Here is a 16,396-nt window from a genome sequence, read left to right on the forward strand (position 1 = left end):
GAAAAGGAGACAACAGATCAAGTGAGGTCTCTGAGGAAACAAACCCAATAATAGAAAAGCTGGTGGTACCGAGGGAAGGATAACTGTCTGTCCATTTGTTGGAAAAAAAAGAGATGTGAGGAGAACAGACTTAGGGTTGCAAACCTGCCACCCAGGTGAATCCCTGCTATACACCTGAGAGGAAGGTAGTGGCCGACTGAATTTTAGTTTTGGTTTCGGCACTGGAATATGTATTCAGCCTTGTTTCGATTTCAGCCGAAAAAGCTAATGCATTTTCAGCTGGAACCAAAACTCTATGCTCCTCTAGCGGCAGTCTCTTGATGTTAGGTCAAAAGAGGAAAACCACATGTAGTTTTGAATAATCAGAACCAGAAGCACAGTGGCTTGAAATATCCCTGCAGGTGCTTTTTAACCAGCAATACTTCAAATTAAAGTATGCATGGATGTTTGGATTATATGGTAAAAAGTACCCACAAGGTTTGCTGAAATGCAAATGGTTTATTTGCACCTTAGATTCTAATAGCATTAACCACCTAAGGTTTACATAAGTACATAAGTAATGCCACACTGGGAAAAGACCAAGGGTTCATCGAGCCCAGCATCCTGTCCACGACAGCGGCCAATCCAGGCCAAGGGCACCTGGTGAGCGTCCCAAATGTACAAACATTCTATACATGTTATTCCTAGAATTATGAATTTTTCCCAAGTCCATTTAGTAGCGGTTTATGGACTTGTCCTTTAGGAAACCGTCTAACCCCTTTTAAAACTCTGCCAAGCTAACCGCCTCCACCACGTTCTCCGGCAACGAATTCCAGAGTTTAATTACGCGTTGGGTGAAGAAAACATTTCTCCGATCTGTTTTAAATTTACTACACTGTAGTTTCATCGCATGCCCCCTAGTCCTAGTATTTTTGGAAAGCGTGAACAGACGCTTCACATCCACCTGTTCCACTCCACTCATTATTTTATATACCTCTATCATGTCTCCCCTCAGCCGTCTCTTCTCCAAGCTGAAAAGCCCTAGCCTCCTTAGTCTTTCTTCATAGGGAAGTCGTCCCATCCCCGCTATTATTTTAGTTGCCCTTCGCTGCACCTTTTCCAATTCCACTATATCTTTCTTGAGATGCGGCAACCAGAATTGAACACAATACTCAAGGTGTGGTCGCACCATGGAGCGACATAACGGCATTATAACATCCTCACACCTGTTTTGCATACCTTTCCTAATAATACCCAACATTCTATTTGCTTTCCGAGCCGCAGCAGCACACTGAGCAGAAGGTTTCAGTGTATTATCGACGACAACACCCAGATCCCTTTCATGGTCTGTAACTCCTAACGTGGAACCTTGCATGACGTAGCTATAATTCGGGTACTTTTTTCCCACATGCATCACCTTGCACTTGCTCACATTAAACGTCTTGGTCCGTATCAAGCACTTCTAATTTTATAAAGGCTTTTTTCGCTTGTACAGTGCACTGCATTTAAGTGCGTGTTGGATAAGCGCATGCTCTGTTTAACTGCATGCCGTACTTAGGTCCCGTTTTTGGCGCCATCAATTTCTATGGGGACAAACTTTGGTTTAGCGCACCACTGATAAGTGCAAGATTCACTTATATGCATGGTTTAAGACCGCTCCTCTGCAGGAAAGACTCCATATAAGCGCATGCATGGAATATGGAAGCCAATTGGCATGTGACAAAGGGGCGGTAAATTTGAAATCTCGTTGGTTAACTGCCACAGGCAGAATAAACGAAAGAATGTTGTTAGAGTGTACACTGGAGTCGTCATCATCGTTGCACAACTGTAAGACTTTAACATTGGCTGAATGAATAGAAGTTCTTAAAAAATTAGAAAACAAACAAAGTCAAGCATCTATTGCTAAAGAATACGGTGTCAATCCCAGTCAAATTTCACGTATCTTGAAGCAGAAAGATCAGCTTCTGGAAGACTGGCAAAACAATACAAATCCACACAGGAAATGAAAACGGGCGGGAAAAGCTGAGGATGTAGAAGATGCTCTTCTTCGGTGGTTTTCTCAAGTCAGGAGCAGACAGTTTCCTGTCAGTGGTCCACTGCTTATGGAGAAAGCTAATCAGCAAGCTGAAAGTCTTGGACTAACTGAATTCAAAGCCACTGTTGGATGGTTGGAAAGATAGAAGGAGAGGACCAACATAAAATTAAAGAAACAGCATGGTGGAAAACAAGACGCTGATGACTTTGACTGAAAATTGGGTTGTTTCAGTTCTTCCTACCATCTTGAATGAGTTTGCACCTCGTGACATTTTCAATGCTGACAAAAACGGTCTCTACTGGTGAGCAATTCCTGATTGAACACTTGCATTCAAACAAGCCGAAACTACAGGAAGTAAAACGTCGAAGGACCAACTGACGATCCTCCTTTGCTGCAATATGGATGGGAGTGAGAAGTTGGAACCACTCGTCATTGGAAAGAGCAAACAGCCCCATTGTTTCAAGAATGTTAAGCGACTTCCTGTGTCATATGAGGCTAACACAAATTCATGGATGACTGGGGAAGTAGTGGCTGAAGAAGTTAGACATTAGAATGCGGGCACAAAAGTGTCAGATTTTGTTGCTTTGTGATAATTGTGCTGCACACAGGGATGATGTCAGGCTAACGTCAAGGTGGTCTTCCTGCCACAAACACTACCTCTCTGATTCAACCTACGGATCAGGGCATAATAGCCAATTTCAAACAACATTATCGGGCTCTTGTGCTACGTCATCTGATGAGCGATATGGATGACCAGACTGGCAAGGATAAACATGCTGTTGAACTGGCTCGTAATCTATCACTGTTGGATTCCCTACATATGCAGAAAGAAGGCTGGAATCATGTTACACAGGTAACCATTGTGAACTGCTACGAGTGGGCAAGCTTTGTTAAGGATGTGGAGAGGGACAAAACAGATGCAGCTGTTGCAAATGCGTCAGATGAACAGGCTATTGACATCCCAGCCGGTGTTACTGAAGTGGAGTTTCATCACTACATAGCTGTTGATTACGATATACAAACAGCTGACGACAGCACTGATATCGAGATATGTGCCTACACGCAGGCAATGGCTGATGATGAAACAGATGATGAAATGAGCAGCGAAGCACATGCTGACGAAATTCAACAACCTCCTGTCAGGGGCGTATCTGCGTGGGGCCACAGGGGCCTGGGCCCCCACAGATTTCGCACTGGCCCCCCTCCCCGCCGTCAACCCTACCCCGCTGCTTACTTTTGCTGGCGGGGTCCGACCCGCAATCTCCATATTTCGGCTTCCTCCGTGGCCATGTGCTTCCAGGAAGTAACGCTGCAGCGCTGATTCGTTGAATCCAGTTCGGCGTCTGACGTCCCAGCACGTCAGACGCCGAACTAGATTCAACGAATCAGCGCTGCAGCGTTACTTCCTGGAAGCACATGGCCATGGAGGAAGCCGAAATATGGAGATTGCGGGTCGGACCCCGCCAGCAAAAGTAAGCAGCGGGGGAGGGTTGACGGTGGGGAGGGGGTGGAGAGCGGCGGCGGCGGCGGCGGGGCGGGGGGTGGGGGGGGGGAGGCAAAAATGTGCCCCCCCTCTCTGGCTCTGGCCCCCCCTACCGCCGGATTCCAGATACACCCCTGCCTCCTGTCACTTTTGCAAGAGCGCTGGAGAGTCTCAACACCGTGCGGGCCTGTCTGGAGGCCACTGGATGTCAGTGCTATGACAGTTTTTACCGTCTGGCAGACGTAGTCTGTGGAACTCACAGACACAAGAGTGTACAGAGGACTATGACTGATTACGTCAAGTAAGTCTAACGTCAGTTAACAGAGTCTGTATACTGTACGTAAAATAAACAGTACTGTACATATGTTTATCAGATGTCAAGCTTCTTTGGGTCACAACAGTTAAGTGCACGCTCCGGTTAACTGCATGTATTTCTTTGGTCCCAGACCCTTGCACTTAAGCGGATTGCACTGTATATGTAAATATTTATATATAAAATGATCCCTCCCCCATGTGTAAAACAGGGGCGTAGCCACGGGTGGGCCTGGACGGGCCCAGGCCCACCCATTTTCCCTCCAGGCCCGCCCATCCACAACCTTTGCGTGCTGTCGCTGCCCTTTTGTCCCGTGGAGGCAGCATTCAGTGTTTCCTACCTGCCCTGTCTTCTCCCCAGGCTCCGCTGCATCGGTCCCTGCAAGTGGAAATTTGGAATCCTTCTCCTTTTCGGCCGTCGCACTGCGCTGCCATTCACACAGGCAGCTTCGCTCCTCCCTGCTGTGTCCATTCTGGCCCTCTATGATGCACTTCCTGTTTAGGGCCGGATGAACGTGGTGGGGCAGAGCGAAGCTGCCTGTGTGTATGGCAGCACAGCACGACGGACGAAAAGGAGAAGGATTCCAAATTTCCACTTGCAGGGACCGATGCAGTTGAGCCTGGGGAGAAGACAGGGCAGGAAGGAAACGCTGAACGCTGCTTCCACAGGACAAAAGGGCAGCGACAGCGCACGAAGGTTGTGGATAGGCGGGCCTGGAAGGAAAATGGCTGAGCTGCTGGGACATAGGAGGGAGAGAGGAGGAAGGGACTTGAGGGAAGGGAGAGAGCTACTGGGACATGGGAGGGAGAGGAAGAAGGGACTGGAGGGAAGGGAGAGAGCTGCTGGGACATGGGAGGGAGAGGAAGAAGGGACTGGAGGGAAGGGAGAGAGCTGCTGGGACATGGGATGGAGAGGAAAAAGGGACTGGAGGGAAGGGAGAGAGCTGCTGGGACATGGGATGGAGAGGAAAAATGGACTGGAGGGAAGGGAGAGAGCTGCTGGGACATGGGAGGAAGAGGAAGAAGGGACTGGAGGGAAGGGAAAGAGCTGCTGGGACATAGGAGGGAGAGGAAGAAGGGACTGGAGGGAAGGGAGAGAGCTGCTGGGACATGGGAGGGAGAGGAAGAAGGGACTGGAGGGAAGGGAGAGAGCTGCTGGGACATGGGAGGGAGAGGAAGAAGGGACTGGAGGGAAGGGAGAGAGCTGCTGGGACATGGGATGGAGAGGAAAAAGGGACTGGAGGGAAGGGAGAGAGCTGCTGGGACATGGGAGGAAGAGGAAGAAGGGACTGGAGGGAAGGGAGAGAGCTGCTGGGACATTGGAGGGAGAGGAAGAAGGGACTGGAGGGAAGGGAGAGAGCTACTGGACATGGGAGGGAGAGGAAGAAGGGACTGGAGGGAAGGGAGAGAGCTGCTGGACATGGGATGGAGAGGAAGAAGGGACTGGAGGGGAGAGAGCTGCTGGACATGGGATGGAGAGGAAGAAGGGACTGGAGGGGAGAGAGCTGCTGGACATGGGAGGATAGGGAGAGAAAGAGGGGAGATGGATGAAAGGATGCAGAGAGAAAGGGGAGAGACTAGAAGGATGTGGAGAGAGAGGGGAGACTGAACAGAAAAGGGTAGAGAGATAGAGAGACACTGGATATAAGGAGAGGGGAGATAGAGACATTAGATGGAAGGATCAGGGGAGAGGGTAGGTGGGTGGAAGGATGAGGAGAGAAAGAGGGAAGACACTGGATGGAAAGGTAGGGAGAAAAAGGAGACGCTGGATGCAAAAGAAAGAGGGGAGACACTGGAAGGATGGGGATAGAAAGAGGGGAGCTGCTGGATGGAAAGAGGGAGAGGACAGAGTAGGGAAAGACTGGAGAATAAGAGGAAGGGGCATGTGGCGAACAAGGGTGAGGAAAAGATGAAAAGCCATAGGTGATGAATGGACAGGAAACCCTGGCAAGAGAAAGACGAAGGAAAACAGAATCTAGAGACTGGGAGCAACACAATGAGAAAAAGTAAATGGCCATACAACAAAGGTAAAGAAAATAATTTTATTTTTAATTTAGGATAAAGTAATATGGTACCTGTGTTAATAAAGTTTCGGAGACCAATACTTCCTTCCTTAGGTCAGGAGAGGATACCATAAAAGCATTATACTGACCTGAGGCAGGAGGTTTTGGCCTCTGAAAGCTCATTGAAAAGGGTGTTAGGCTATTAAATTATTTTCTGAAACCTGATGCACTGAAAAGCAGCACTTTACCCGTATGTAACAAATGCATCTGATTAGTGTGACTAAATTTTGCTGGGGAAGGGGGGTAGAGAGAAAATTTTGTGCCCACCCACTTTAGGTTCAGGCCCATCCAAAATTGGCAGTCTGGCTACGCCACTGGTGTAAAAGTATGCATGATGACAAGAATGCATATGCTTTTATATGACTCAGGTGTGGGTGTGTTTGCTGCAGTTTGTCGGCAGAGTTGCAGTTTACTCTCACACCAAACACAGTGAGGAGATGGAGTCAGCTTGTGGAACCAAACAGTCTTTATTCCAACCAGCATAAACAGTAAAAAAAAACCTTGATAACCTGACACAGCCGTGTTTCGGCAGAAGGAACGCCTGCGTCAGGGGTTTCGTCACATAAACCGCTAGGGGAAAAAAGACAGCATTCACACTTAAACTGTACTCCAATAGCTGCCTATCAATGTTGGAATCATAATTAAATAGACGTGAAATTGCGTGGAGCCTCAGAGAACCATAGAGTTTCTGGTGCTGGGTGTTCTGGCTCTCCTTTGCGAGATTTTTGTCCTTCTTTGTTGCTTGTTTATCCACACACTTCATAAAATACGCACAGTCACATAAAGTTAAACCTGCCCCAAGGTAGGCATATCCAGCGTTCTCTCTAAGGTGTGCATGTGCAAGAGGGTGCACCTTCATGCATAGAGGGAACGCTGGTGCATTTTTCTTCTGTGTCACAGAGGCCACTGCCACTCTTTTCCAGTTGGCCCCCAATTTCACTTGTCCTTTCACCCTGTACCAACAGCAGGAGGCCTATCAAGTACCCACCCACTCTGACACCGACATTGCTTAGAGGGGCAGGATCAGTGGCAATCTCCGTTACTGCTTTTTTTTTTGTAGCCACCCCTGCTGCAGTTGAGCAGTTGAGCTGTCTCATTCAGCAGTACAAGAGAACTGGGGAGGAAAAAGGTGAAATGCAGGGCAGGGGGGATGCTGGACCATAGTATGGGGAAGAGAGGGTGCTCAGGAAGATGTTGGACTGCGGGGGGGGGGGGGGGAGAAGAGAGAGGGGGAGATTCTGGACTATGAGGTGGAAGACGGAGGAAGAGACGGCCAGGGGGATATTGGATTGGGGGTACACTACATGTATCCTTGATTGTTTATTGAAGTGACACATGACATCTGTAAATGGAAGTATTTTTATCTAACACTCTTCTTGGGCCTGAATAGTTAAAATAAACCACCATTTCAATAAATACATCTCCAAATGCATTCTGTAATAAATTTCCAAACTGCATAATAGTGAGTAATGCTCATAGGGAAATGTTACTGAAAATGTTTGAACATAACAACAAATGTTTGCTCATGGCAATCCGGTTCTTGCAGGAACTATAAGCATAACTTTTCTGCCTATTTTTGCATTATGGAATCTTATGGTCCTGCACTGCCTAAAGTACTTGTCTAACCAAACATGACAAATGAGATCTTGTGATTGGCTGATGGGTGATTATTGATGACAGAACCAAACATTCAGGTATTCTACATGTGCTTTTTAAAATGTGTAGAAAGGCTCCAAAATGTCTGGAATAGTGTAAATAATGTCCCTTTGAGGATTTCTTAAATCTTCCAGGCTGGATCCAACTGGTCATCGTGTCCTTGGGCTGATGCAATTTTAAGGCGCCAACCTTTGACTCAGCAAAGATTCCGTATTGTGGCTCAAGCCTGCCATCCAGGCTTGGTCAGGTTAAGTTCTATGAGACACACAAAATGGTGGCAGGGCTATGTCCCATATAAGGGGTGAAATGAGAGCTAATTTTCCAGTTAAGTCTGTGGTCTCTCTAATGAACCTTCCCCTGTTATTTCAGCATTTGTTGTCATTCAGGATGGTTGCCTTAGTTGCCACTTAAAATTGTTTTTCATGGTGGATTTTTATAACTCTCCAGGATACAGAATCACACACTGGACCAGAAAAGAGAGGCGGAGGCATAGCACTAATCTATTGATCCCACTTTACCACCAAAACCACTGCTGAGTGCATAACACCTCAACTTGAAATTGCCTCAATCAGAATCCACAACAAAACCCTACGCGATCATTTGAATTGTGTCTTGTTTTACAGACCTCCAGGTAATTGGAACAAAGGCCAGACTAACTTCATGGACTTCATTTCAAACACATATGTAACCAACTCCAATATACTAGTTTTAGGAGACATCAACCTTCACTTAGAAGACCCGAACTCTATCAACGCACGAGAATGTAAGGAATTCCTCCGTTTATGGGATCTCAAATGGCCACAAATGCAAGCAACCCACGTCAAAGGGCACACACTCAATCTCATCTCACACAAACCCTCAACAGACCAGAACCTAACAATAACAGATACTAAATGGACAGAAACACCCTGGACCGACCACTACAAACTAAACTTATACTTACATTGGTGGAAGAAGGGTTTACAACGAATACAAGAACACACATCCTATAGCATAAGAGGTCAAGTAGACACGAAAACATTCTGGCAATTGATATACAATAACGAATGGACAGCACAAACAGAATCCATATACTACCCCATAGAATGGGATAAAAGATGCAAAAGCATACTAGATGAAATTGCATCTTTACGAACAAGAACCTCACGCTAGCATAACTCGACACCGTGGTTCAACGATGAACTGAAAAAGCTAAAAACACAATCCAGGAAACTCGAATGAGCAAGGAGTAAAACAAAAGATGAACATACACTCAACACATGGAAACAAATACAAAGAAAATACAAATATGCAGTAAGACAGACCAAAAGATCATACTATAAAACCAAAATAGGGACAGATTACAAAGACACGAAGAAATTATACCAACTCATGAACAAACTCCTAGACACCAACTTGGTCACTACCACGAATACAAACATCCCATCTGCAAATAAACTTGCGAAGTACTTCAATGAAAAAATTGTAAACCTACGCAACATGCTACCTCAGAACAACAATGACATTGAAAACTTCCTTAATGAGTTGGACCCAACCATTGGAGAATACCCGGCAGACCGGACCTGGTTAAACTTCGCCCTCCTTACTGTTGAAACAGTTACCCAGGTGGTTAGTAGGTTCTCTAACACTCACTGTAAACTAGATACCTGTCCCAGCTACTTAATGAAATCTGCCCCTGACCGCTTCATAGCAGACCTCACATCCCACCTAAATTACATGCTTCAGCAAGGCCTCTTCCCTACGAAAAATGGCAATATCCTACTCACCCCGATACCAAAAGATACCAAGAAAAAAACAAATGAAATCACTAACTACCGTCCAATAGTATCTATCCCGTTGGTGGTCAAACTGATGGAAAGCATGGTAACCAAACAACTTACAGATTATATAAACAAATTCTCAATATTACACAAATCACAATCAGGTTTTTGCCCCCTCCACAGCACGGAAACAGTATTACTCACTCTTCTAGCCAAATTCAAGCAGGAAATAGCAACAGGCAAAAACATCCTTCTCCTCCAATTCGACACATCTAGTGCATTCGACATGGTAACCATAATATATTAATAAGATTACTAGATAAGTTTGGGATTGGTGGAAACATACTTAGCTGGATCAAGGGCTTCCTAACCATAAGAACGTATCGAGTAAAATCAAATTCAAACATATCATCACCGTGGAAAGCAGACTGTGGAGTACCACAAGGATCACCGCTATCACCGATCCTATTCAACTTAATGATGACCCCACTTGCCAAATCCTTATCCAACCAAGGCCTTAACCCTTTCATATATGTAGAAAATGTCACAATATACATTCCTTACAAAACCAAACTGACAGAAATCACCAACGAAATCAAGCTCAGCTTGAACATCATGGACTCATGGGCAAATGTATTTCAACTAAAACTCAATAAAGAAAAAACACATTGTCTCATCCTCTCACCCCAACACAGTGCGGACAACCCCACAAGTATCAACACCCCAGATCACACCCTTCCTATCTCAGACATTCTGAAAATCCTCGGTGTTACAATGGACCATAACTTAACACTAGAGAGCCAAGTGACATCCACAACAAAGAAAATGTTCTACTCAATGTGGAAACTCAAACGCGTGAAACAATTCTTCCTGAGGGAAACATTTCACAACCTGATACAATCAATAGTACTAAGCCACGTAGACTACTGCAATGGAATTTATGCGGGATGTAAAGAACAAACCTTAAAGAAACTTCAGACCGCTCAAAACACGGCAGCTAGACTTATATTTGGAAAAACGCGATTTGAAAGCACAAAACCCCTCCGTGAAAAATTATACTGGCTCCCAATGAAAGAACGCATCGCTTTCAAAATCTGCACCCTGGTTCATAAAATCATCTACGGTGAAGCCCAGAAATACATGACAGACTTGATCGACCTACCAACTAGAAACACATCCGAATCAACATGAACTTATCTAAATCTGCACTACCCAAACTGCAAAGGACTTAAATACAAATCAACTTACACATCCAGTTTTTCCTACATAAGCACACAACTGTGGAACGCATTACCAAAAGCCTTGAAAACGACGTACGACCACCTAAACTTCAGAAAATCACTAAAAACTAACCTGTTTAAAAAGGCATACCCTACCGATCCAATTTAAATGCCTGAGCTCTGCAATACAAACCCACCTCCCTGCTCCCCCCGTTTTCTATTTCTGTTGATGGCTCTCTCATTCTCCCTGTCTCCTCAGCTCGAAACCTTAGGGTCATCTTTGACTCTTCTCTTTCCTTCTCTGCTCATATCCAGCAGATTGCCAAGACCTGTCGTTTCTTTCTTTACAACATCCGTAAAATCCGCCCCTTTCTTTCCGAGCACTCTACCAAAACCCTCATCCACACCCTTGTCACCTCTCGTTTAGACTACTGCAATCTGCTTCTTGCTGGCCTCCCACTTAGTCACCTCTCCCCTCTCCAGTCGGTTCAAAACTCTGCTGCCCGTCTCGTCTTCCGCCAGGGTCGCTTTACTCATACTACCCCTCTCCTCAAGACCCTTCACTGGCTCCCTATCCGTTTTCGCATCCTGTTCAAACTTCTTCTACTAACCTATAAATGTACTTACTCTGCTGCTCCCCAGTATCTCTCCACACTCGTCCTTCCCTACACCCCTTCCCGTGCACTCCGCTCCATGGATAAATCCTTCTTATCTGTTCCCTTTTCCACTACTGCCAACTCCAGACTTCGCGCCTTCTGTCTCGCTGCACCCTATGCCTGGAATAAACTTCCTGAGCCCCTACGTCTTGCCCCATCCTTGGCCACCTTTAAATCTAGACTGAAAGCCCACCTCTTTAACATTGCTTTTGACTCGTAACCACTTGTAACCACTCGCCTCCACCTACCCTCCTCTCTTCCTTCCCGTTCACATTAATTGATTTGATTACTTTATTTATTTTTTTGTCTATTAGATTGTAAGCTCTTTGAGCAGGGACTGTCTTTCTTCTATGTTTGTGCAGCGCTGTGTACGCCTTGTAGCGCTATAGAAATGCTAAATAGTAGTAGTAGTAGTACAACAACCAAACTAAAGCACGTAATGGACATAACACAACTCTTCCAGTCTACGATTCCCTAATGTGGCTGTACCACATGAACTTTATCTTACCACAACATCACTTTGTATGTGTTCATACCGGAGTCTGCAAACGCCTCTCTGGTACTATGTAAGCTACATTGAGCCTACAAATAGGTGGGAAAATGTGGGATACAAATGTAACAGACAAACAAATAAATAAATAAATAGTTTCTGTGCGAAAAGAGCCCACTCACTTTTTTTAGGTCTCCTAACGCCAGATGATAGTGGCTTTCTGTGGTTTTATAACATTATTGACAGGAAGGATCTATATTTGAAATAAAGGCATGTGTTTAAAAATTCACTGTGCAATTTTTTTCTTTCAGAGTAATTTACAGCATGATTTCGGATGAATATAAATTCATTTAAAAAATAGATCTTTCTGAATTGGTTCAGTTCTGATTAATCTTGGTTTAAAACCAGAAGCTGTGGGCTCCCATCATTCCCAGAATGGCTGTTAATTTGGGACAACAATCCATCACTTTAGTTGAAAAATAGTTCCTTAAGCAATTAATTTTCTTAATAATCTTGAGACTTTTTAAAGGATGAATAACAAGGATTTGGAACAGTTTACCATCAAATTTATTTAAGGCTTGTTTTGATTTAGGTTGTCAGGAACAATAATTTAATTAGTTTTATGTTAACGATTTGTTTTTATTGTTTTGACTCATAAATCACCTTGGATGACTTTGTGCTAGGAACATAGTATATAAATAATAAAATATATTGATGGAAAGATGTAAGAAGAGCACAGTCCATGATCACATCTGTAGCTCTCAGGTAAGGTTGGACCTGATGCCCATGAGGAGTTTAGTTTGAAATCTGTGGAGCAGGTGAGTGTGGGGTATTGTCTTGGTTGTCAGGAAGATTACATCTGTGCCTGCGTATGGGTCCTGGGTTGGACTCTGTACAAGTGGGTGGAGGAGGTTATAATTTTTATTATCATTTTTATATTTTATTTTATGATACGTTTGCAATTTTATTGTATTGTAATGATTTTTAACTTTGATGTATATGCAGTGCACTTTTTTCTAGCAAAAAAGGTGCCGGCCCGGTACTTAAATGCTAGGCCACCCTTCAAGGGGTGGGGTGATCACTGAGGAACCCACTCCACAATAGCCAGGCCCCCTGCAACCAGTCACAGAATCTATGACAAGGCAGAACTGGTGTGTAGAGCCTAAGCTCTTTCATTAAAACTTGGGGTCCATAGGTCAATTTTAGCAGACAATGGAAAAGGTGCCGGTACTCAGTACCCCCAAGTACCCCCTCAAAAAAATCCCTGTGTATATGTGAAAACCGCATTGGGAAGTTTTGCTACTGGGACTCTGGTATATAAGTAATGAAATGAAATGTGAATGTCACTGAGTTAAGAAAAGGTGAAAATGGCGTCTGTATTATTTGGAGCATTTAGACTTTTATCTGATCTTGAATCTTCAAATTACAATAAGAGGAAAACAATCAAACAAGACCAGAAATTTAGTTGCTGAAAATGAAGTAGGTCTTTAAGGAAGATGATCCTCTTGATTCTTGCTTTTCATTCTGCAGGTATAGTCACAGCTCTAAACTCTTGGAGCGTTAGCTGGAGTGCAAAATTGCAGACCTTCCTCTCGGCCATCAAACTTACTGCTCTGGCACTGGTTATTGTTCCGGGGATAATGCTTTTGAATCAAGGTAGGTGTGCAAGTCTGTGATCTGAAATGCACTGTGCCAGTTCCTTGAGCAGAAATTTCTGTGCATTCTTGTAAGGAAGACCGCAGAGTGGTCATTCTTATTACTGCTGATTTCTGTCCTGAAAATATTATTGAAGGCATAAGCCCAAATTATAGAATATTTATACTTATGCAGGCAAATGTATTCTATAATCAGCACACACAAATCATTTAGGGGCATAGTTATCAAGGTGAGCTACCATTAAGATGTTATTTTACCACTAACTCATGCTGTTTTATCATAGGTCCCATTTTATGCAATGAGACCTACTTACTAATAACTGAGGATAACAGTAACATAGTAACATAGTCTTATAGTAACATAGTAGATGACGGCAGAAAAAGACCTGCACGGTCCATCCAGTCTGCCCAACAAAATAAACTCACATGTGAGTCCTTCCGTGTCAAGTGGACCAGGGGTCCCCACCTCACCATCCCAGACCCCGACGAAACCTGGCACATAGTCTCTCCATGACAAAAAACCAAGCTGTGCAAAACCCTAGCCCAAAAGACCAAAAACATATCTTAACAGTAGTTCATGTTGATAACTTCCCCCCTTAATTAAAAAAAAAAGTCTCTAGAAATCAAAATCACTCCTGTATGCAATTAAGAGTGAGCCAAGTTTAGGGCAATCAAGCCATTGTTACATCACTGATGAGGTTGGCACTTAGGCATTGGTGGAATAAGGCATTATGACATCACAATATCAACTCTGATACCAGAGAGACTAAAACTCTTTACACTAAGAGGGGAAGTTATCAATGTGGGCTACTGTTGAGATGTGTTATGTCACCACTAACTCATGCTATTTTAACACAGGTCCCATTTTATGCAATGAGATCTAGTTACTAATAACTGGGGATAATAACAGTAAAATAACATGCCTTAACAGTAGCCCATGTATTATTTTACTTATTTATTTAGATTTTGCTCACATCTTTTACAGTAGTAGGTCAAGGTGAGTTACATTCAGGTACACTTAATATTGATAACTTACCTCTTAATTCTGTAAACTTGCGTGCACAAGTTGTCTGTTATGCGAGTAACAATGTAATAATTAGCTGCTAATTGACATTAATGACTGACTGTTGGGTGCAATTGGTGTTTATTGGTGCTAATTGATACTAAATAGCATTTACATGCATAAATGCACTCAGTTGGGATTCTGCAAATTGGAAGCATAAAATCCAAAAAGTGCGCCTGCAAGGGGGCGTGGCTAGCACTTGCGCACGGAGGTTACAGAATACTAATAGTTGTGCACCTAACTGCATACAGTTAGGCACAAACATTTGCACCAACAATAGAGCTGGCGTAGGTGCTTGTATCTAAAGTTAGGCATGTAAATGTGGGCTTATGCAAGTATTCTATAATGGCAATTGCATGCATGCTCAGAGAAAAGGGGGGGGGGGGGGGGGGGGAATCTTCCACAAACAAGCAAAAAACAGCAAAGTACACAAGAGTAGAAGAAAACCAAGTCCAAAAAAGACCAGTACTGAAAACACAGTAGTAAGAGCACCAAAGACAGTTTATTGGGATCCTACACGGTCCGTGTTTCGGCTACAAAGCCTTCCTCAGGGGTCAACAAATTGACTTGTATAGATCAAGCTTCTGAAATCCTCAACATGAGGTGCAATAAAGCTACGTAGTGCGGTCCACGATCCACAAGGAGGGAGTGAACGAACACAAACAAGCAAAAAACAACAAAGTACACAAGAGTGGAAGAAAACCAAGTCAAAAAAAGACCAGTACTGAAAACACAGTAGTAAGAGCATCAAAGACAGTTTATTGGGACCCTACATGGTCCGTGTTTCTGCTACAAAGCCTTCCTCAGGGGTCTGTGGTGGTCGCTCAGGAAGGCTGAAGAAGGCTTTGTAGCCGAAACACGGACCGTGTAGGGTCCCAATAAATTGTCTTTGGTGCTCTTACTACTGTGTTTTCAGTACTGGTCTTTTTGGACTTGGTTTTCGTCCACTCTTGTGTACTTTGCTGTTAATTGCATGCATGCATCATTCCAGTGCCTGATGATTATAGAGAATTATCTCCTTTCCCTGGGATTCTATATATCTTGCTGAGATTTCTGTGCTGAAATCAAAATGAATTCCTTAACAATGTACATAACTTAATTGGTTAACAAGCTAATCAGCACTGATAATTGGATGCTGACAAACAATTTAAAATAAATGGGAGGAAATATTTTTTCACTCAACAAATAGTTAAGCTCTGGGACTCTTTGCCAGAGGATGTGGTAACAGCAGTTAGTGTATCTGGGTTTAAAAAAGGTTTGGATACATTCCTGGAGGAAAAGTCCATAGTCTGCTATTGAGACAGACATGGGAAGCAACTGCTTGCCCTGGGATTTGTAATATGGAATGTTGCTGCTCTGAAACTCTGCATGGAATCTTGTCACTCTTTAGAATTCCAGAATCTTGCTATTCTTTGGGGCTCTACATGGAATGTTGCCACAATTTGGGTTTCTGCCAGGTACTTGTGACTTGCCTGACCCAATATGCCTACTCTTATATTCGTATGTTCTTAATTACCAGCACTAATTGCAGGGGCGTAGCCAGACACCCAATTTCGGGTGGGCCTGGGCCCAAGATGGGTGGCAGAACTCCGCCTTGTCCCACAAGTGATTTGGTCTCTCCCTCTCTCACCTGCATGCCATATGGTCTCTCAAATATCCCCCCTCCCCCACATACCTTTTAAATAGCAGATTTTCCCCGGCAGCAAGCAGCAACTAATACACACTGCTCATGTTGGCCTCACAGCCTTCTCTCTGATGCAAATTCTTGTTTCCGCATAGGTGGGAATACATCAGAGGGAAAGCTGTGGCAGGTGAAGATCTGCTATTTAAAAGTTATGCAGGAGGGACAGTTGTTGGGAGTTTTCGGCTGGTGGGGCTTGGGGATCCCTGTCAGCCACATCATAGGTGTGCTGCTACTGGGTGGACCTGAGCTCAAAGTGCATGGGCCTAGGCCCACCCAGGCCCACCCTTGGCTACGCCACTGACTAACTGGCATTAATTAGAATTTATACACATTATTTACT

General features: G+C 44.2%; 1 protein-coding gene across 3 annotated transcripts in view; it reads left to right on the plus strand.

Annotated features, from left to right (window-relative positions):
- The window catches only part of LOC115477726 (cystine/glutamate transporter-like), a 100,657-nt gene that overhangs the window by 38,275 nt on the left and 45,986 nt on the right, over window positions 1-16,396 (plus strand). For all 3 annotated transcript variants that reach the window (XM_030214781.1, XM_030214780.1, XM_030214782.1), the window contains one exon: window positions 13,185-13,310. In XM_030214781.1, the coding sequence (XP_030070641.1) occupies window positions 13,185-13,310 (126 nt within the window). The remainder of the gene's footprint in view (window positions 1-13,184; window positions 13,311-16,396) is intronic.

Source organism: Microcaecilia unicolor, chromosome 9 (genome assembly GCF_901765095.1).
Source record: "Microcaecilia unicolor chromosome 9, aMicUni1.1, whole genome shotgun sequence".
In the NCBI taxonomy this organism is placed as follows: Eukaryota; Metazoa; Chordata; class Amphibia; order Gymnophiona; family Siphonopidae; genus Microcaecilia; species Microcaecilia unicolor.